At 43.1% G+C, this 23,654-nt stretch overlaps 1 protein-coding gene across 5 annotated transcripts in view; it reads left to right on the top strand.

The window, feature by feature from the left end:
- EEFSEC (eukaryotic elongation factor, selenocysteine-tRNA specific) overlaps window positions 1-23,654 on the top strand; it is a 242,151-nt gene that overhangs the window by 102,786 nt on the left and 115,711 nt on the right. For all 5 annotated transcript variants that reach the window (XM_039874606.1, XM_039874605.1, XM_039874603.1 and 2 more), the window contains 2 exons: window positions 5,278-5,374; window positions 7,790-7,954. In XM_039874606.1, the coding sequence (XP_039730540.1) occupies window positions 5,278-5,374; window positions 7,790-7,954 (262 nt within the window). The remainder of the gene's footprint in view (window positions 1-5,277; window positions 5,375-7,789; window positions 7,955-23,654) is intronic.

Here is a 23,654-nt window from a genome sequence, read left to right on the forward strand (position 1 = left end):
AAATTTATGCATCAAAAGATAATATCAACGGAGAAAAAAAGGCAGTCCATGGAATGGGAGAAAACATTTATAAATTATATCTGATAATATCTAACTGATAATCAGACTACATAGAGAACACTTTAAAACTGAAGAACAAAAAGAGAATAAATTACCTGATTCAAAAATGGGAAGGACTTGGATAGAAATTTTTCTAAGGAATATATGCAAATGGTCAATAAGCACATGAAAAAAATGCCAACATCACTAATCATTAGGGAAATCCAAATCAAAACTATAATGAGATACCACCTCACACTCATTTGGATGGCTGCTGCCAAAAACCAAAATAACTTGGTGGGGATGTGGAGAAATTGGAACTCTTGTGTGCTCTTGGTGGGAATGTAAAATGGTGCAACCGCTGTGGATAAGAGTATGAAGGTTCTTCAGAGAATTAAAAATAGAATTACCATTCAGCCATTCCACTTCTAGGAATTTACCCAAAAGAACTGAAAGCAGGGTCCTCAAGAAATATTTGTACACCCATATTCATAGTAGCATTATTCACAATAGCCAAGATGTGGAAGCAACAAAGGTGTCCATTGATGATGGGTGAATAGATAAGCAAAATGTGATCTTATTTAGCCTTACAAATGAAGGAAATTCTGACACATGCTACAACATGTATGAACCTAGAGAACATTTTGCTAAGTGAAGTAAGGCAGTCATAAAATGACTAGATGATTCCACGTAACATGAGATACTTAGAGTAATCAAAATCATAGAGTAGAGTCATGGTCGCCAGGAGCTGGGGAGTGGGAAATTAGTGAGTTATTATTTAATGGGTATGGAGTTTCGGTTTTACAAGATGAGAAGAGCTATGATGATGGTGGTGATGGTTGCACAGTGTAAATATACTTAATACCACGGAACTGTACACATAAGTGTGGTTAAGATGGTAAATTTTATGATATGTGTATTTTGACACTATAAAATTTTTGAAAAAAATACATGGAGTTATTTAAAGAAGTTAATCCTTTTCCAGTTATCCTTAAATCTCTTCTATTATGTCCAGGAAATGTCTCATCTTGGTGCTATTGTGTCTTCTGCTTTTCTTTTCTAACCAGCATCAGAGCTTTCAGCAGAAAATAGTATCTAGAAGTTAAGAGACTTGTTTTGTATTCTTTGTGTTTATTTTTTTAGCCAAAGTAGTAGATTTTTTGAAGGGAATTGTGATTGATTAATCAAAATCCCTTAAAGCAGAGAACCATAAAAAAATAACACATTGATATCTTAAATATAATATTTTAACTTAAGACATATACATGCATATTTACTTAATAATATCAATAATATAAATTATTATGGGAGAACATAAAATGTTCTCAGCATTGTACCTTCCCTTCCACATGTTGACAGTTGGTCCAGCCTCATCTGGGGTATCTTGGCTTTGTGAACAGTTTTGCATATTGAATTTGGGTCTATCTCCTTCTTGCTGTTCTTTTGAGGCATGTAGGATTTCTGCATCATCTATAATTTCAATTTTACACAAATTAGAATGCATAATCCATAGGTTATCATTAATTCATTTAGTCCGAATTCACTAAAATAAACTTTATTCTGTATTTTCTTCTTGATCAGATATATATTTTTAAAGCTCTTGGGTTTGTTGCTTTGCCAGTAATAAAAAATTATAATTTGTGAGTTCTAGTTGTAACACCTTAGGCAGCTGCTGCCAGTATTTTGGCTTTTTTTCTATCTAGGTGCAGCATGCCTTTTTTTTTTTCTTTTTTCTTTTTTGCAGTTGTTCCTCTTGGTAGAATCTTGTAAGTTAAAATGGTTCATCTAGTATTTTAGAGGTGTTCCCCAAGTAAATTGCCTGGAGAAAACCTCAATAAATGACTTTAATTCTGTTGTGAAGTTTTGAGTAGCAGATAGCAGATAGCTTCTTTTTGCTCTGGTACTCACCACAGGACCTCCATGAAATAGGGCAAAAGGGGATCGAGTAGAGCAACCACAAAGGTTTTTCCTTCTCTCCTTGTCCTGGTAGGTGGGGGCACTGAGCTCCATCCTCTTCTCTTCTTGTGTTTTGAAAGACCAGTGGTGACATCTGAATACAGTAGTAATTGTCTCTGATGAGGGATGGTGGTTATCTTTGGGATGTCCAGCATCATGGGAAAGACAGGTATGGAACAGGGCTTTGGGGACCAAAGAGAAGATCTTTGGGTTCCTTGCTTCTGCCATTTACTGTACATGTTACCCTTTAGCAATCATTTAACTTTTCCGTGTCTGAGTTTCCCCATATCTAAAATGACAATTTTACCCTTACATTATTACTATGGGATTAAATGGGGCGATGTCTATGAAAGCATTCAGCACAGTGCCGTTTGCATAGTGCTCAGCTGATGTTGGTGAGTGGAGGAGTGATTCTGAGTAGGAGAGTAACAATTATTCTTCCTACTTCAGAGGGTTGTTTTATGGATCCAGTAAATTTATGTCTTTACATGGAAGTGATAGCAAACAGTAAAAATATTGAGTACTATAATTATATCTGTCATCCCCTTTATTTCATGGCTTTGAATACTAAAATTACCAGAGGGCAAGGGTTTCATTAATCTGTTTATAGGACTTAAATATGTTACATTCCCTAATATTTGAAGAGCAGCAACTTTCTAAATTCTCATGGATTTGAGAAGAGACACATACTCCTGCCTCTAAACCAGGCTGATGGAGCATTGTTCTCATTATATTCTCAAGGTGAACCCAGACTTGGCTTTTAATCACAGCGCCCCCACTCATGAGCTGTGTGACCTGGAACATGCTACAGAACCTAGCCAAGCTTAGGACTGTCTTCTGTAAAATGGGAAGAGAGTAATAACAGCCACCTCACAGAGTTGGGATGAGGATATAGGAGTGCAAAACCCCTAGCACAGGCACTGGTACTATAGGTAAATGACACCATCCTTTCCCCTCACTCCCACTGAGTTGGACACTAGACCATACACAAAGAGGCACACAAGAGCAGTTTTTAGAGTCAGCGGAGGGTAAGGATGGCACTTATCGGAGAAAGCAAAGTCCAGAACTAGAAGTGCTGCAGAAATGTCTCTTGAAAATACATTTAAAAAATAAATAGGTAGAAGATGTTCAGTGTTACATGGCTTATTAAGGAAATAAAAATTAAAAGGAGGTATGTCTAAAAAATAATGATATTTTGATGTATGTGCAGGGAAATAGGCATCTCAGATATCTATCATGGTAGTGAAAAGGGTAGCAGACCTTTTAATGTATGTTTTTTTCTTCTTTGAAATATTCATATACCATAAAATTCACCCTTTTAATGTATACAAAGTTACACAACCATCACCACTATTTTCAGAAACTCTGTACTCATTAAGCAATTACTCCCTATTCTTTGGAAGCATGAATTTGTTTTCTGTCTCAATGGACTTGCCTATTCTGGATATTTCATATAAATGGAATCACATAATACGTGACTTTCCATGTCTGGCTTCTTTTACATTTTCACTTAGCATGGATGGACACAAGCTACTACCATCTTTTGCCTTCTGTGAATAGTGCTGCTGTGCACATACATGTACATATATTTGAGTACTTGTTTTCCATTCTTTTGGATATATACTTAGGAAGTATCTGGGTCATGTGGTAATTCTGTTTTTCTTCATTTTTGAAGCATATTTTTGCTAAATATAGAATTCTTGGTTGCCTTTTTTTTTTCTTTTTGCACTGGGCAAGCTCCAAAGCAGGCCAAATAAAAATAACTTGGCAAAGTGAGGTCTTCCAGGGAACTTCCAAATAGGAAAAAATATGACAGTTCTTTGTGAGAGGGGCTTTGATGGAATTCAAACCAATTCTGCACTCGTTAGTGGCTGTCAGCCTGCTGGTTTCTACTCTGGTTGCAGATGCTGGTTATTAAGGCTACAGTAGAGTTGAGGAGGGGTGAATGGGAATAAGACAAGTTAAAATGCCACAAAGCTCTCTTATTTGTACCGAGGTTTAGCTGTTTTTCTTAAATAAACATTCCACAGATTGCCTTTGGTTAATTTCTAGAATTCTATAGAAGTTTAATCTGGTAATTTTGCCAGTGTTCTTATTACTTTTATGGAAGAGAGGCTTTTTGAATGTCCTTACTCTACCATTTTGCTGATTTTTCAATATATGTTGAGTCTTATAAGTCTTTAGACTTATACTCTATGAATTTATCCCAAAGTAAGGCAAAAAAATAAAAAGTCAGTCATGTCCATCAATATCTTTATCATAGTATTATTTTATATTAGTGAAAAACTTGAAATGTTCTAAATGAGTAACAGTATGGGGGAAAACATGTAAATTTTGGGTCACACTCTTACGCAGCTGTTAAATATAAAAACGGAGGCCTAGGGAGGTAGGAGTGTAACATAGAAGTTGTGAGCCTTGGTTCTAGGGTCAGATGGACTGGGTTGGAGTTTGGCTCTGAGATTTATAGTCAAGTACTTGGAGCAAATTAATCTGACTTTCTAAGCCTCAGTTTCTCATGGTGACAATACCATAGTGATGTAAGGTTTCAGTGAAAGGGTCAAGGGTATATGCTTGGCTCAGCCAAGTGAGTTATCATCATTGTTGTTGCTATCATTCAACAGTAAATAAACTGGGATGTGAAATTGTATGTATACTATAACCAAAATATGAAAAACATAATGCATTATAAAAATATAATGCATTGAAAAACCAAGGTTGGAAGACAGCACACTGCAATGATGGGATTATGGGTCGTATACTTTTCTTTTTCCATTTTTTTTTTTAATGGAATAAATAAATCTCTTCCTAAAAAACAAGGGCTCTCTGGGAAGGTTCTGGGAGGAATGGCCTCCATAGGACTGGGATGGTGGAGATGTGCTCTCAGGTGCATCTTCAGGGACTTTTGGTTACCAGTATTTTCGGAGTCTCTGCAGGAGGGTGGGAGGTATACATTTATTGGCCTTCTTTAAGGGGTATATTGTTCAGAGTCCTGGGGCCCAGGGTTTACTGCTGCCTTCTCAGAGAGGGTTCTGAAAGTGGAGGTTAAAACCTAAGAGCACCTTTTTAAATTCTGTCATTCAATATAAGGCATTTCCCCTTGAGGCCTCCATTTTCTCATCTGCTAAGTAGAATAGGATGGCACTCTCTTTCTAGACACTTCTGAAAGGAGGAAAGGAGAGAACACCTGTTGTGCTTGGTGATCTGCCAGGTGCTTCACAGAGTTGCTCTGTGTCCATGCTGATGATCTCTCTAACTGTGGTGGGACTTGTTTTTCTGTTCTAGGTTCCGAGGTGCACCGATTATACCTGTGGCGGCCAAGCCTGGGGGACCAGAGGCCCCCGAAACAGAAGCTCCACAGGGCATCTCAGAGCTCATTGAGGTACTTTCAGCTTGAATCCTGTTTGGTCTCTGGCCCCAGCCCTGCTTAGGCAGGTTCCTTTGTGTTCTGCTCAGCCTGAGAGAGAAAGAGAGAGGCATCCCCAGCAAGAGGACTCTGAGGCGGTTCCTTTAAACCAATCCTACACACCTTAATGCATCCTCTCTCAGAAAGTTAAGCCCAAACACAACCAAAGGCTTCCACCTTTCTAACCCTTTCTTTTTCCTTTCTCTTGTCAAACACCTCCACTTGACAAAGTAGCTCCAGCCAGCCTGGAATTCTGGGGCCATGTCATTTGTCCAGTTCCTTCAGATTGTACCAGCACCTCCAGTGTGTCCCACCTGGGCTGGGGGCCAGTGAGGCAGGGGTTAGGAGGTGGGCCTAGCAGCAGAGGCAGTGCTTCTATCAAAGCAGTGGAGGCTTCACCTTCGAAAGCTGTGGGCCTGAGACCCAGGCCATTCCTCTAGGCTGAGTAGTAGTAGATGGAGGGTGCCCAGGACAGCTAGTGGGCAGGGTAGAGGTGGAGGGAATGGTGTAATACTTCTATGGAAATGGAAGTGAGACTGAGGACTGCAGTGTCCCTCTGCTAAGCACTTGGGGTAGCTCAGAGGGTTAGAGTGGTGAGGCGCATTGACTCTGGGGCTGGATGGCAGGTTGCAGTGCTGGCTCCACCACCTGCTCTCTCTGTGACCTTAGGCACATGACCTGCTCTCTCTTGCCTCAGTTCCCTCACTTATAAAGTAGGGAAGATAATAACACCACTCTCTTATGGAGTCAGTGTGAGGGTTAAATGAATTAATGTATATAATGTGCTCGGGACAGTGCTATATCAGAATTTACTATGATGGTGAGGTTGATTTTTCAATACCAGGCACTGTGCTAAGATCATTAACATTCACAGTGACCCTAGGAGGCTTAAATTATTTATCCCCATTTTACCAAGGAAGAGTCTGAAATTCAGAGAGGTTAAGTAACTTGCCCAAGGTCTCACTGTGAGTATGTGGTGAAGCTGGGATTCAGACTTGGGTCGGTTGCGGGATGGGCTTTGGGATCCACCTGCTTCTGGATCCACAGAGCCAAGATCAGGTGTGATGGTATGTGCTACCATTTCTGGAATTACCCAGTACTAATCTTGCTAACTTAGAAAAACCAATATTTAATGGGTAAGGCTTTTGGTTCTTTTTCATCAGCTCTAGGTATCACTGATTCAGGAACCTGGGACAGTTGTGTTTGTTAAAGCAAAATCCACAAAAATACTGCTGTGAAAGATGTTTGTATATTCCTTTGAGAAGCCTCTGCATAAATCTCAGGCCAAGCCTGTTTTGAATCTCTAGTCTTTTTCTAAAAGAATTATTATCACAAGAATGAATTTGGAACATTCACTAAGAAAATACTTTTTTGACAGCCTATTCCCTAGTGAAATTAGAAAGTAGCAAAATAAAAGGAATTATTTTCATTTGTTTAATGGTAATTAGCTTTGACACTATCCCCAAGCACATAGATGGCATGAGAAAAATGGGCCAATTGAGATTGAAGCATGAGGAAAGAGTCAACAGAGAATGAAAAGCAGAACCACAAACAGGGGCAGCACTAGCCCTTTGCAGATGTTAGATCATCCCTCTGTCTCTGCCGTGGGCTTGGAGAAGTGGCCTTCACCCTTCCTGCTCTGTCAAACACAGGCAGTTGCCTCTGGGAACATTCTTTTTCTCCTCAAATCCTTCAGTTTTCCTTCAGTCACTTGTCCTCTCAAGCAAGATGCCAACTGCTGGAGATACTTGGAAGTACTCACAGCCCTGGGAGGGGAGACAAATAAACAGATGATCACAATGGCATGCTAACTGTGGTGATGGTGGGTGGGGAATTCAGCCATACAAAAAGGGCAGCAAAGCCTTTCCAGAGGCAATATTCCCCACCTGCCTTTCTGGAAGAAGGATGAGTGAGGCTAGACAGGCTGGTGAACTTATGGGCCTGCCAGTGGCTGGTGCCTGGCGCAAAAGGGCAAGTGGTGGGAGGCTAGGCCTCAGCAGTACCTAGGGGCCAGATGATGATGAATCTTAGATTCTATAGATGTCAGGAGGCTTGGAAAGCATGTGAAGCCAGGGAGCAATGTAACCAAGGGTGTCCTATAGCAGGCTGCCTCTGCTGCAGTGTGGACGAGGGCTTGGAGGCCCAGCCTGTTTGAAGACTGTTGCAGTAATCCCAATGAGAGAGAATAGATGAGGCTTCTCCAAGTGCCCTTTTCCTTTGCACTGAGGGAAGGAACAGAGCATGGCAGAAGTTTAGAGTGCAGTTAGGGAATTATACATTTCTGATTTTCTGGGCTAGATTGCCTGGGCACCGTCCTACCCTCTGCTCTCCTCTGCCCTGCTCCATCCAGTCCTCTCCCAACAGAGTGTGGTACCAGCATCTCTTTTCTAGCTCCTGACATCCCAGATTTCCATCCCAATGAGAGACCCTTCGGGACCATTCCTCATGTCTGTGGACCACTGCTTCTCCATCAAAGGCCAGGGCACTGTGATGACAGGAACCATCCTCTCAGGCTCCATCAGCCTCGGCGACAACGTGGAGATTCCTGCTCTTAAGGTCAGTCTTACCTTGTCCTTTCTTTTTCCCTGTCAGGTGTTGAGGGAAGGGGATGGTCCCTTTGTCTCCAGCTGCTAAGCCTGCTGGGCCTGTTCCCTGGGACTGGCCAGCTGGCTCTGCTTTGCTTCTGCCCTTCCTGGATTCTAGAACTACCACTCCTCTAATTCTCATAACAATACCCATTTATCGGGTGTGCTGTGTTGAATCTCCCAAGTAGATATTCTTTATAGATAATGAAACTGAGGCTCCAGAAGTACGGTGGGGCTCCAGACCACTTGGTCAACAAATGAGGCGTTGGGTGTGAACCCTCCTTCCTACAAGCTCCCTGGGTCAGGGTGGCAAGTATATGCGGACTGATTTCTGGGTACCTTTGGCTCAATCACAGAAATTTCAAATTAAACTCAATTAGAATCTTGTGTTGCTCAGTCATACAATCTGGAAGACATCTAGATGAGTTTCACACTCCTAGTGACCACTGGCAGATACACGTCATCCCTTAGGAGACCTATGAAAAGGATGGCCTCTCCCCATCACTCCCACCTTCTGGTAACTTCTGGCCCGGCTTCAATTTAAAAGGTATCCAGTGGCCTTGATATTTCTTTTCTTCACTGGGCTTTCTTATGGTTTTAGTTTACTGGAAAAGAAAACTTATAGCCTCCCTGACCACTCTTCCCCTTCAAGGGGAATAAAGGATGGGGAACAAGGGCTAGTTAGAACTAGGAAGACCCTACCAGGAATTCAGGGTCCAGGGCAGTTCTCTCGTTCTCAGACAACCCCAGAGCACAGGGAAATACTGGCATGCACTTCAACCAGGGAGTACCAGTTGCTGGATGTACTCACAGTCCTGGAGAATGAATTCAGTTTGTGTGCTAACAGAGGATTCTTCCTGGAGGGCTGTATTGATGTGGATTCTAAGGTTATCTTGCTCACTATGTGTATTAGTCAAGGTCCTTCAGAGAAAGAGAACCAAAAGTATTTGTACATACATTTATACACAGAGAGATATGTACTTTTAAGGAATTGGCTCATATAATTATGAGGCCTGGCAAGTCCCTCATAATCCGCAGGGTGGGCCAGCAAGATGGAAACCCAGGGAAGGGTTGCAATTTGAGTCAAAAGGCTGTCAGCTGGCAGAGTTTTCTCTTCCAGGGAAGTCAGTCTTTTTCTATTCAGGCCTTCAACTGATTAGATTGGGTTCAGCCTCACGATGGAGGGTCATCTGCTTTACTCAGTCTACCCATTTAAATGTTAATCTCATCTCAGAACGCCCTCACAGAAACATCCAGGATAATGCTTGACAAAATATCTGGATATAATGGCATAGCCAACTTGACACATAATATTTACCATCACACTAGGACAGGGAGGGCCAAGATCACAGTGTCTGTCCTAAGCAAGGGGAGGGCAAGGGAGCACCTGTACCTTGTGTTGGCCATTCCTGGTCTAGGGCAGCTGGAGAAGATATAGAAAAGGGGCATTTCAAGAGTGAGAGGAATGGGCTGGGCTTCCCCAGGTAAAGGAAATCTCAGGTTAAAATCTCCTCCTCCACTCATTTTATGGCAGTGTGACCGCCACTTCTTCCTGCAGGGCTAGGGGTATTAGGGAAGAGTCTCCTGACCAGGAAAGACCAACCAAAGAAAAGCTTCTTTTATAGGCCCAAGGCTGGCAAAGTTTGGAGGGTGAGGCCCTGCTCTTCTATGTCCTAGGACCTCCCCTGACACTGTGGGTCGTGATCCCCTCCTCTACTGGCTGTTGTGGATCCTTCTCTGAAGACCATTAGTCCCGGAAAAAGACCACTTAAATCAAATCCATGTTATGCCAGGGACTAAAAGTGCAAATCTTAAAAAATAAAGCACAAAATTATGAAAGTATACTAAACATATTTAACAAAATTAAGATTCTAATAGTGACTGTGTGTTAATACTTAGCTAACAGAGACTGAATCAGATGTTAAATTTCTTTCCATTCTCTGTGCTCCCTGAGGCAGACCCTTTGCAGCCACCCTGATCTGGTATCCCCTCTGCCCTGGGAGAAGATATGTCTGCTGCCTGGGAGAGTAGCTGGGAGTAGGAAGGAGGTGTCAGAAGAGGGCTCTGTGGGAGACATACTTTGAATTGGGAGGTACTTGAGGCTCTAGAGAGAGGAAAAGGTATATGATGATAGGATCAGTGGCTACGATGATAGGATCAGTGGCTACAATGGTAGGACCAAGGGTATGGGGGAGGGCTGAGGCAGAGATAGTTGGCTACGTTAAGTAGATAAGGATGTTTGAGTTGGGGCATGTTCTGAGGTCTTTGGCTACTCTCCTTGTCCTTATAAAGATGAGACTTGCCTATCAGGATCCCAGTTACTAATCTAGTACTTGGGTATGTGGAAGGTGCTTGTCAAATATAATTTTAATACTCCTTTTGCTTTTGTGCACCTGTTGTCCTCCAGCCTACTTTTTAACCCTCTTGCTGTAGATGGCTATTTGATTTTCTGATTTACTAGTTAGGGAAACTAGACTTATAAGCAGTGAACTTGGATATTTGGTTGAGGAGTTTTCCAAGCAAAATGTGGAAGATGCAGCCTGATTTTCTTTTGCTGATTATAATAAACTTGAGAGGAAGGGAATGGATCAAGAAGGAACTATTAGCAAAAAGGAACCAGCACTTGATGATTTAGGAGAGTCTCGGCCTGTCCAGATTCCAAAGGGTGCTACAGGTAGGAAATTCTCCTTGAGAATGCATGCTGTGGCGAAAGGCCAAGGGAAAGGCTAGACAGCCTTTGCTGAAAAGATGAGGTATGTGACTCATGGATTTAATCAAACATTTCAGCAGAAGCTAGGAAGAGAGGTGGGCTTATCCAGGAGGGATCTGGACATACATGACATACATGAGAGAGACCCACAAGCTTTTTGAGAATGTTATGGCACTAAAAACATTGCCAGCCTGGACTGAAAGGGACAGAGACCTGAGGAAATGGAATAAAGAAAAGCAATTGGACTTGTGGGATTCCACATGCAGGAAATGAACTGATAGAGCTACTGAGCTACAAACATGCGTTATTCTTTGAGAAAAGGAAGAATGATTCCAAGGGTAGAGCTGTGGATGGTGTCAAGAGCAGGGGCCACTGGAGTCTTCATGGGTCTAGAGGGCAGAGGAACAAGCCACAGAGGGTCATTTTCAGGCCTGGAAATCTAATCGGATTTGCTCTGCTAAATTTGAAACTTGCTTGGGACTTCTGTGTTTGTTTTTTTTTCTCCTACACCTGCATTTATTTTTGTTTTATTTCTTTTTATTAGAGTTGACATTCAGTATTATTTTATATTAGTTTCAGGTGTACAGCATAGTAGTCGGACATTTATATAATTTACACAGTGATTCCTCCAGTAAGTCTAGTATCTACCTATCACCATACATAGTTTTTACAATATTATTACTATATTCCTTATGCTTACTTTACATCCCCATGAATATTTTGTAAATACCAATTTGTACTTTTTAATCCCTTCACCTCTTTCACCCAATCCCCCAACGCCCTCCCATTTGTCAACCATCAGATTGTTCTCTATATTTGAGTCTGTTTCTATTTTCTTTGTTCATTTATTTTGTTCTTTAAATTCCATGTATAAGCAAGATCATATAGTACTTGCCTTTCTCTGTCTGATTTATTTCAGTTAGCATAATACTCTCTAAGTCCATCGTTGTTGTCGCAAATGGTAGAATTTCATTTTTTTATGGTTGAGTAATACACCATTGTGTAGATATGCCATACCTTCTTTATCCAGTAATCTATTGATGGACACTTAGGTTGCTTCCACATGTTGGCTATTGTAAATAATGCTGTGAAGAATATAAGGATGCATAAGGTAATTCTATTTTTAACATTTTGAGGAAACTCCATACAGTTTTTCATAATGGCCACACCAGTCTACAATCTCACCAACAGTGTACAAATGGTTCCCTTTTCTCTACATCCTTACCAGTACTTGTTGTTTATTGATTTATTGATGATAGCCATTCTGACCAGTGTGAAGTGATAATCTCATTGTGCTTTTAATTTGTGTTTCTCCAATGATTAGTGACTGAGCATCTTTTCATGTCTATGTGACTGAGCATCTCTATGTCCTCTTTGGAGAAATATCTATTCAGGTTCTGTGCCCAGTTTTTAATTGGATTTTATTTTATTTTTTTTGGTGTTGAGTTGTATGAGTTCTTTATAAATTTTAGATATTAACTCCTTATTGTATCTATTATTGGTGAATATTTTCTCCCAATCTGTAGGTTGTCTTTTCCTCTTATTGGTGGTTTCCTTTGCTATGCAAAAACTTTTCAATTTGATGTAGTCCCATTTATTGTTTCTTCTGTTTCCCTTACCTGAGGAATTATAGCAGAAAAAATATTACTAAGAGAAATGTCAAGGAGTTTACTGCCTATGTTTTCTTCTAGGAGTTTTATGGTTTCAGGTCTTACATTTAAGCCTTTAATCCATTTTGTGTTTATTCTTATATATGATGTAAAAAGGTTGTCTAGTTTAATATTTTTGCATGTATCTGTCCAATTTTCCCAACACCATTTATTGAATAGACTGTCTTTACCCCATTGTATATTCTTGATTAATCTATGATTCTTTGTCATAGATTAATCAACCATATAGGTGTGGGTTTATTTCTGAGCTCTCTATTCTGTTTCATTGATCTTTGTGTCTGTTTTTTATTCCAGGACCATGCCATTTTGATTACTTGTGGTATGTTTTGTAGTATAGTTTGTAGCCATGTAGTATGGTTTGATATCAGGTAGCACGAAGCCTCCAACTTTGTTCTTCTTTCTCAAGATTTTTGTGGCCATTGAGGGGGATTTTATGGTTTCAGATAAATTTTAGAATTATTTGTTCTAATTCTGTGAAAAATGCTATTGTATTTTGATAGGGATGGCATCACATCTGTGGATTGTTTTGGGTAGTATGGACATTTTAATGTTAATTCTTCGTATTCATGATCATGGTTTATGTTTCCATTTATTTGTATCTTCTTCATTTTCTTTCTTCAATGACTTGTAATTTTCCTAGTACAGCTCTTTTACCTCCTTGATTAAATTTATTCCTAAGTATTTTATTTTTGATGCAATTGTAAATGGGATTGTTTTTTAATTTCTCTTTCTGATACTTCATTATGGGTATATAAAAATTCAACCAATTTCTGAATATTAATTTTGTATCCTGCTACCTTAACTGAATTTATTAACTAGTTTTAATAGTTTTTTGGTGGAGTCTTTAGGGTTCTCTCTGTATGGTATCATGTCATCTGCAAATAATGACAGTTTTACTTCTTCCTTTCCAATTTGGATGCCTTTTAATTTTTTTTCTTGTCTGATTGCTGTGGCTAGGACTTCCAATATTATGTGGAATAAAAGTGGTGAAAGTAGATATCCTCGTCTTGTTCCTGTTCTTAAGGAAAAGACTTTTAGCTTTTCCCTGTTAAGTATGATGTTAGCTGTGGGTTTGTCATATTTGACATTTATTATGTTGAGGTATGTGGTCTCTGTTCTCACTTTGCTGAGAATATTTATTATAAATGGATGCTGATTTTTTAAAATGCTTGTTCTACATCTATTGATATGATTATGTGATTTTTGTCCTTCATTTTGTTTATGTGGTGTATCACGTTATGTGGTGTATCATGATTTGTAGATATTAGACTAGCCTTGCAACCCAGGAATAAATCTCATTTGATCATGGGGTATGGATATTTTTAACATATTGCTGAATTTGGTTTACTAATATTTTGTTGAGGATTTTTGCATCAACATTCATTAAGGATATTGTCCTACAGTTTTCTTTTTTGTAATATCTTTTTCTGGTTTTGGAATCAAGGAAATGTTGGCCTTGTAAAATGAATTTTTTGGAATACTTTGAGAATAATAGGTGTTGATTCTTCTTTGACTGATTGGTAAAATTCCCCTGTGAAGCCATCTGGTCCAGGACTTTTTTTTGGTGAAAGATTTTTGATTACCGATTCAATTACCTTAGCAGTAATTAGTCAGTTCAGATAATTTGTTTCTTCTTGACTTCAGTCTTGGAAAATTGTATGTTTCTAGAAATTTATCCATTTTGTCCAGATTGTCCAAATTGTCATAATATTTTCTCATAATCCTTTGTATTGTCAGTTGTCACTTTTCTACTTTCATTTCTGATTTTATTTATTTGGGTCCTCTCTCCTTTTTTCTTGATGAATCTGGTTAAAGGGTTATCAATTTTGTTTATCATTTTAAAGAATCAGTTCTTGGTTTCATTGATCTTTTGTATTGTTTTTTTAGACTCTATTTTGTTTAATTTCACTCTGATCCTTATTATCTTCTTCCTTCTACTCTGGGCTTTGTTTGCTCATCTTTTACTAATTCTTTTAGTAAGGTTAGGTTGTTTATTTGAGATTTTTCTTGTTTTGTGAGGTAGACCTATATTGTTAACACACATTCTGATTTGTTGGGAGGAGGGCTGAACACAGGAACAATGGTGGCTGTCTCTTTAGCCCTTGTCCTGAAGCCATACAACTGTTTCTCCCTGCACGTTTCTGGCACCTTCTGAGCCACTGTCCTTCCACCAGAGCCCAGGGTGAATGCCTGTGAGTGAGTGTGCCTGTGTGCCACCCCTTTAAGGGGACACTTGGATTTCTAGCAGCCTTTCATCTCACCCAGACAAATGGAATGCCAGCTAATTTTTACAGCCAGATGTTGTGGGGCCTCATCTTCCCTGCATTGGTGCTCCAGGCTGGGGAGCCTGGTGTGAGTCTGGGACCCTTCACTCTTCAATGGGGACTTCTGCAGCTGAGATATGCCTCCTGACTCTCAACTGCCACATGTGGGTGCAGAGCCAGCCTGTTTTATTTCTCTGCCCCTCCTACCAGTCTTGATTTGGCTTCTTCTTTATATCCTTAGGAATTATATTCAGCTGGTCTTCAGATGGTCCTCCACATTGATTTTTCTATAATTTAGTTGCAATTTTGATTGGTCATGGGAGGAGGCAAGCACAGCATTTATTCCTTCATCTTGATCAGAACTACTCTCCCTTTGCCTGTATTTTATAAGCAGATAATTTATTTTCTAGTTTCACAGGTCCACAGATGGAGAGGCATTTTGCACCAGGATGGATCATACCAGTATCACCCTGCCTAATTAGGTGACTTAGATGATGAGATTTTTGAGCTGATGATATTTGGATGAGATTTTGGATTTAGTGTTAATGCTATAATGGAGTAAGAATTTGGGGATGTTGGAGTGGGGATAAAAGTATTTTCCACATGGAAAATATGTTAAGTTTTGGGGACCAGGGTGTGAGCTATAGTGGGTTGAATTGTGGCCCACAAAAGATATGTTCACCCAGGACCTCAGAATATGACCTTATTTAGAATAAGAGTCTTTGCAGATATAATTAATATAAGGGTCTCAGGATGGGGCCATCTTGATTAGGGTGGGCTTTTTATCCAGTTACGAGTGTCCAATGACCCAGATTCACAGAGCGAAGGGCATATGAAGCTGGAGGCTGAGACTGGAGTTATGCAGCCCCAAGCCAAGGAATGCCAGAGGTTGCCTGCAGCCACCAGGAGCTAGGAGAGAGGTGTGTAAGGGATTCTCAGAGACTCCAGAGGGAACCAACCCTATTGACATATTGATTTGGGACTTCTAGACGCCAAAAGTGTGAGAGAGTAAGCTTCTGTTGCTTTAAGCTACCAAGTTTTTGGTAATTTGGTAATTCAGTATAGTGGGAAACTAATGCAGTGGATGGAACGTTCTGAAGTCCAAAGAAGCCTTAAGTCCTTTATAATCTTGGGCACATCGGTGACCTCCTCTGAGCTTTGACTTTTCCATGAAGAATTTCAACCCCTGGCTCACCTTCAAGAGTTGCTGTGAGGGTAACATGAGATGATTGCACATTAGCATTAAAAGGTTTCACAGGTTAATGGTAGAATGTAGCATACTGATGGCCAGCTCTGCTCATTCCTTCCTTTCCTATAGGTGATTTCTATCCAATAGGTGAGAACAGCTAGGCTCAGAGGGGTTAAGTAACTAGACATCACCAGTGTTTGAAGTCATTTATCCGGCTACAAAGACCAGGTTTGGTCCACTGTACCTGCAGCCCCTGGACTTCCCAAAGAGAACTTAGGGTCAATGGTGTCTCCTCTCCTTCTGGGCAAGGACCCTCCAACTTCCCAAGCAGCTTTGTAAGTGAGCTGCTGTACCTTTTTGAGGCCTCTCCCTGGTCATGGAGCTCTCGAAGTTTAGAGTTCTTGACCTCCTCTCACCTGCCCTCCACTAACCATGATTGGCGGCCAGTGCTTCTTGGGCACTGGGGACCTTGAAGGGCGGGGCTTTAAACTAGATGGCCCTCCTCCCACACCCAGTGACATCCCTGTCATATTTCATGAATCAACTCGGACACGTCTGTCTGCTTGAACTTCCTCAGAGGCAGGGCACAGCCATTCCAAATAAATAGTCACATTCCCCTCCTAGCCAGGGCTGGCCCTCCAGAGCTTGTCATATCCTGGCCCCTATTGCTGCTGCCCATGTTTGTTCCCAGCTGGGGTCTATTAGCTGATCGAGGGAATGCTAGGGAACAGGGAATGAAGGAGAAAAAACAAATCCCATTTAGATCCCAGAATTTTGTAAATGCCAGACATTCTGAGATTTGCCAGCTTCTCCTCATCTTTTTTTTTTTTTTTTTTTTTTTTGGCTCTTTAGATCTTCGGACTGGGAAATCCGTCTGGTAAGATTTGATCTTGGGGCTTTGGGCTAGTGATGTTTCCAGTGGTGACTGGATGTCAGGGTTGCGATGTCCAAAACTATAGCAGAGTCACAGACCATGGAGAAAGAGAAAGCAAGGAGAAAGAGCTAGAGGTCTGGGAGTTCAGAGGGAAAGACCACAGGCAGGTTATTCAGTTTCTCTGTGTTCCACTAATTCCTCACAAACTTAGAGACTCCCTGTGTGCTGGTCAATGTCCAGGGCCTCTGGAAGAGGGGCAGAGGGGTTGTCAGCCCAACATCTACTTTCTAGCAAAAGTACCCCAACTTCCTCTGGGAACCATTCTTCTCAACCCCAGCCCCAGCTCTGGAGGTAGACATATAATCAGCCTTCCCAGTCACAGCATGACACTTGTGGTGCCAACTAGGGGTGATGCAAGATAGTAGGCTGATAATTTTGTCATCTTTACTTTTGCCATTCAACATGACTTTCATGTGGATTTTCTATTTTGGATTCCAGTAGTAAATGGCAGGGTTCTTTCCTGGTTGAAAGGAAGTAGTTCTCAGGGCTCCTCAGTGAGTTTTTGACAAAGAAACATTCTTCCGTACAGCCCTGCCCTGGTCCTCTGTGACACTACCTGTTTTTCCCCAGCCTACTTTTTAACCCTCTTGGTGTCAATGGCTGCATGATTTTCTAATTTATTAGTCAGGGAAAGCAGAACTTGTAAGTAGTAAACTTGGATATTTGGCTGATGAGGGCCTACCCATTCGGCTCTTTCCCTCCTGCCCTGGTAGCACTGCTTGTGTACAGCGTCCCCTGGCTTCCACCAGAACTGCTGCCAGATCCCATGCCCTTCCCAACCTCAGGCGCCAGCCTCCATAACCCAGCCCCACTTGCTGACGTCCACTGGTGGGTCCCCCTTATCTCCAGGATAAAATTTAAAGTATTTTGCGTGGGCCAGAATGCAGAGTATGGTCTTGCTTTTGTCACCTCTCCAGCCTGTTTCTTATTCCAGAGCCACACAAGATCACTCCTGCTCTCAGTGTATTAAGCAGGATTCCAGTCGCAAGTGAGAGAAACCCAACTTAGACTGGCTTAACATGATAGGGGGTACATTGTCCCAGTTACTGAGAAGCTGGGGGTAGGGTGACCCTGGTTCCTACTTCTAGTTGTGTTCTGTGTGGGCCACTCTCCATTGCCTGGTGCCTGCAGCCCTAGCCTCCCATTTCCTTCCCTTCAAGTCCAGGGTGTAGTGGGCTATATATCCTTGTGGTTAGCTCCTGAGGAGATAGACCTAGTCAGTGGGGTTGTCCCTCCCCTGCCAGTGACAGGTTACCCAGTTATGGCCAATGAGATGTGAAGGGAGGTCTCCTGGGATTTAGGGAGAAGTGTCTATGCCTGTAGGGAATTAACCCAGAAAAAGACAACCTTTCTTCTACCACTGGACACTGAAGGAGGGGAGGGATGTGAGGCCTGGACTTGAGGGGGTAAGCATTCCTCTTGTTACCAGCCTGAGAGGGAAGCAAGCAGAAAGGGGCCAGAGGAAAGAGGAAAATGGCCCCAAAGCAGAGTGCGCACCCTACTGGACTTGCTTTCGGGACAGAATTTATGTTTGGTTTTTTTTTCACTGTTCAGTCAGGCGTGTCTTCTCTGATGGAAGGAAAAGGCTTCCCAGGAGTTATCAACACAGTTATGGAATGAGGTGTCTTTGGCCTGGCTGGACCAGGAGTTCATCCTTGTGGCAGGGACAAGTGTCATGCTGTGACTGGGAAGGCTGATTATATGTCTACCTCCAGAGCTGGGGCTGGGGTTGAGAAGAATGGTTCCCAGAGGAAGTTGGGGTACTTTTGCTGGAAAGTAGATGTTGGGCTGACAAAACTGAAGTGTCCACATGCTCTGTGGTTCCCTGTGTCCATGCCTGGGTAACCTGGGCCCTGGACACAGGAGCTGAGGCTTAAGTCTCTCCCTACCATTTATGTGCTGTGGCAGTTGCTTCACTTTCCAGAGCCTGTTTCCTGGTGAGCTATGAAGATTTGAGGACATTCACATGTCTTTGCAATGGAGCTTGTATGTGGACACTGCTGCTTTTATCATTTTTATTATCACATGCTCCTCTGAATCTTGTCTTTTCCCCATTTACTGTGCCTTTTTACTTGGTCCACAGAATGCAGTGGCTGAGGGGTGCGGTGGCCTAAGCCTGGCATGCCCTGAACCGAGGAGCACTGGGGCTATGTAAGACCTTTACCTCTGCCTTGCCTTTCTGCTGGCTTGGGGATTTGAATCACATCAGCAGCCAAGTTATAATATCCTGTTATCTCTCTAATGAGGTTAGCAAAGGAAGGACAGGTGACAGGCAAGGACAAAGATTGATCTCAGAGCAAGCAGGGAAGTCAGGATGGTATCTCTGTGTAGGTGCCGTTGTAGAGATGTGTGCTGGGCATCCTGATGATGTAGCAGGCTGTGGCTGCCTGCTTCTACATGTAGGCCTTTCCCTGTGGAATTCCTCCAACTTGTCCTCAGCCCTCAATCCCAAATGAGTAGTGTGCCCCTTAACATCAGTTGCTGAGAATCTGCCACAGTTCCCACTTCAAGAAGGCCTGTTTCCCTTTTGTTCTTTTATGTGTGTGTCTCCTTTTATTTCTGAGAATGGTTTTTCATGCTGATGTGCCCATCTACAGAGATGGTGCTGATATGTTGATACCCATGGCCCATGCTGGATGCTGGTGGCTGGATGAAGCAGGCTGCATGTCCAGCTTAGCTGGGGTCCAGCATTCTCTTAGTTTACTGTTAGACAACTTTTAGAAGTGTGAGCTCAGACATGTAATGGGGTATTGGCATGGCGCAGGGAAGGAGCACAGAGTAGGCAGCAACTTTGGGATGGCTATTTAGATCTCTGCCGAGTGGCACTGTGTGCCAGGCTCTCGTCTCAGACATTATCAGGTTCTTATCCTGTGCTTTCAACAACTCCGTGGGAACTGTGCTGTCCTGTATTTTATAGGGCATAGAACAGACATAAGGCCATAACCATCTTCAAACTAATCAGTGGAGGGCTCTGGATTCAAACTCTGGCAGCCAGAGTCAGATATGTGTGCTCTTGACCCTGCCTGGACCTCCCTAGGTCAGGAAGCCACTGAGCCCCCTAACTCTGCCCATCTCACATCAAATGAGGTCATTGTGGAGGTGATCTGGGTACCCTCAGACAAGAAGTTCTGGAGCTGACTTTAGAGATGCCACTTCATTCTGCCTTATCCTTCTTCATGGCTTCACATGACCTTCATTCAAGGAGCTGAAAGTCCTGGGGCCCTCACAAGGGTAGCTGTTCCAGCAGAAGTTACAGCCAGCTTCTTGTGCTGAGAGGGGCCTGGACCCATGATAGTGGGTCTATCTCCAACCTTGAGAAGCCTCAGCATTTCACACAGTCCTCTGCAGATATGACCCTGGCCTCTGAGGGAGAGAGATGGCTGTTACAACCCAAGAGGTGTCTTCTGAAGAAAGGATGGCAGCAAGAGCAGCTGTGGCCCCACTGCTGAGGAGGGCCCTCTCATAAGCCTGCAACTCATCTGGTCATGCTGGGTGTGTGTTCCGAGCCTTGTGCCCATCACCATGTGGGCAGGTAGAGTCCTACTTGATCTGCAGCACTCCTGGCCCTTTTATGGGACTCTAGTATCCACACCACAAATAAAAACCCTACCCCAGCCTGACTAGTTTCCCTTGAGGGCAGGACTGGGTACTACCTTTTTGCAGCTGCTTGCTAACTAGACTCTTGTTAGGCTAGATGGACATCTTAAGATTCAGCCGCTCCCCTGCCCACTCTGAAGCCTGAGTGCAGACACCGCCCAGATGTGCTCTGCCCTTTACAGATGAAGGGCAGTATAGCAGGAAAGGAAAGAGCAGGGCTTTGAGAGCCATTCTGCCCGAGTTTCCACCCCACATACCAGCTCTGTGACCTCACGCAAGTTACCTAACCTCTCTGTATTTCAGCTTCCGGTTGTCAGAAAATTAGTGTGAGATTAAATGGGTTAAGCACTTTACAGTAGTGCCTAGGTCAGAGTTAGTGCTCAGTAATCATTGCTCTCCTTACCACCACATAAAGCCTATTGCCCCTGGGGACCTCGTCGGTACTCTACCAGGTGGAGCCTTGGGGATCAGGAGTTAAGAAGTCATGGAGGTGGCAAACGTGGGGCATGAGGGGAGTGTGGTCACATCTCCTGAGGAAAGTGTAGGCCTACAGAGCAGCCATAGCACCCTGCCATCACTCTGCAAGATGTCATGCGGAAACCCCTCTAACGTATAAAAACATCTGAGTGAAATTAAATCAGTTTATTGTTTCTAGGAAGCAATAATGGTTTGATTAAAAAGAACATATGTAAGTGCTGTGGCATGGCCTAGCGATCCCTAGGGTCTAGGGTCCCAGGTGTCATTGCCCAGCTTTGTGACCATGGATAGACCAGCAGACCACCTTAATGGAGAAGTAAGAACAGTCCTCATGTGGCAATGGTTCTTCTGTGGGCCTTGGGCAGTTGCTGTTTACCCCACAGTGGTTAGTTAGACGTTATGGGGAACCTCTCACTCAGCCCCAGTGCGATTGGCACAAATTCTGAAGCAGTGGGCTGAGATGAGTGTGGGCTTACCAAGAATTCTGGGGGTGCTGTAGTTTTCCTCTTCATTGTGGTCTATAGCCAGCATGAAGAGCATGTCATCGACGGGAGTGGGAAATGGGAACTGACAGCCAGGCTGAGGACTGCAGAATCTAGAACATCAGAGTCAGGGGGCTCTGTCAGGAAGTGGGAGCCCAGCCAGGGCCAGAGCCCCAGCTGAAAGTGACCTTGCTGCAGAATTTCAGAAAATGTTCAGTCAGCAGGCAGTTGACTAGTACAGGGCTGTGTGTCGAATGAACATGGCTGCTGCTTGGCTCACAGAAGTGTGTTTGATCGTGGCCTGTCTGAGGTCCATTGCTTTCTTTCTGCTTCAAAGAAAGTTCTGGTTCCAATAGAAAGGGTGGCACATAGACCCTTTGTGACCATGCAGGTTGCACACCCATGAAGCCAGCCCTGCCTATAGCCTTCCCAAAGTGCTACAGTGCATTTTGTGTTGGGAACGGGCCACTGGAAGAGATGAGAGCCTGGGCTGCCCTTGAGCCTACTGTGGGAGTGGGTGGCATAGGCATGGCGGGCAAGCAGGCAGCTGTCTCCTTATGTGGGGAAGGTGCTCGGTGAGAATGGCTTTCAGAGTACCTCAGACACAGGAGTATTGAAGCTGAGTCTCAGGAAGGCAGAGGGCTTCATGCCAAGCAGAAGGAATAGCATGTGGTTAAGCCCAGAGGAGAGAGAATGCCCAGTGCATCTGAGGGAAACATGAAGTTCATTGTGGTAAGGTCTGGGAAAGAGTGATCAGAAGATCACCAGAAGGCTGGGCTTCAGGCAGTAGGAGAATGTTCTGAAGGCCAGGTCTTGAGGAGGACTCTCTACCTGGAATCACATCCATGGTCATATCACGTGTGGCTTGAGAGCATTCCTTATCCTGTTGGGGAAGCACTGCTGTACCCGGGAATTAGGCTTGACTGATCTCTTCCAGGAATTCTAATGGGTCATTACACCCTCTTCACTCCCCCTTATCTGGCCAGCTATGGGTCCTGGTTCCCTGTGCTCTGACTTGTCCCAGGGCCCTTCCTGAACTTGGTCCCTGCCTCTCACCCAATGATTGGAATAAATACCACATGCAACCTCTGCTCCTGGATCTCTTCTCCTTGACAGTGGAATTCAAGGTCTAGCAGCATTTGATCTACTGTTTCTTACACTTAGGGATGCTCATTATTAATTCTTGGTCTCAGCCCAGGTCCCTGAATCCCAGTCAGCAGGAGCCAGGGAATTAATGTTTATACCAATCATCTGAGGGCATTCTTACTATTAGGAAGTTTGGGGAAAATATGGGCTAGAGTTTGGGCTCTGGAGTTGGGCAGGCCTGGTTCACGTTCCTGATTTTCCATTTACTTTGTTGTCTTGGTGTCACCTCACTGAGCCTCAGCTCCTCACCTGCACAGTGAGGAGGTGTGACACACAGTGCCTGTTTTGCAGGGTCACAGGGGAATAGGAGGAGATAAAGACTTCACAGAAAGTGGCTAGCATATTTATTCAGCAGATACTATTGAGCACCCACTGTATGCCAAGTGCTAGGCTATGCATAGGGTAACAGTTACATTTCTGTAGTCACAGAATTTACATTCTGACGGTAGAGGTGAAGTGATTAAGAATAACAGGGGCTTGGGCTCTTTAGGTCAGGAAAGCTCTCTTTGAGGGGTTATACTCCTTGGACAAAAGGATCCAGCCTGTCAGAGCTGTGGGAGAAGAATATGGGAGCATGTTGGATGTGTGTAGCTGTGAGAGGAGAGGGTGGAGGGACAGGTATGAGCTTGGAGTGTCTAGGGGCTTGGAGGCTACTGCCGGGTCTGGATTTAACTTAAACACAGTCAGGGCTCAGCCGGTGTGAGCTTCCTTTTCCGTCGCCTAAAGGAAGCAGTGCCAAGGTGGGTAGGGTGCCTCTCTGAGCCCCTGTCAGCTTCTCTAACTTGGCACCTCAGGGAGAGGCAGGCCAATCTATAGCCTATGGTGAACATGGAGGGCCCTGTCATCTTTCTGGGGCTCTGCTGTGACCTTTTTGTTTTTATTTTTCTTGGTAAAGGGAAGTTGAATGTTTCTTGAGTGTGCATAAAGCCAATGCACCACTTAAACTGAATATCAATCTTTCTTTTAAGAAATAAAACAATAATAATACCATAAACATTGTTTTAATTGTTCAAAGGCTTTAACTTGTAATGATCATGGTGAAAGGGCAAGTGAGATGTCTTATTAAAATAAAGTCACTTGCCTGCTTTTGTTTGAAGTTTTGCTAAAATGCCTTATTATAACATGTTCTTTAAAAATAAATCCAGCCATTCAAAGGTCCCTGCCACCCGCACCCCCGCCCCCCGCCCCCCCTGCCCCTGGCC

The sequence above is a fragment of the Pteropus medius genome, unplaced genomic scaffold (genome assembly GCF_902729225.1).
Source record: "Pteropus medius unplaced genomic scaffold, Ma_sr-lr_union100, whole genome shotgun sequence".
In the NCBI taxonomy this organism is placed as follows: domain Eukaryota; kingdom Metazoa; phylum Chordata; class Mammalia; order Chiroptera; family Pteropodidae; genus Pteropus; species Pteropus medius.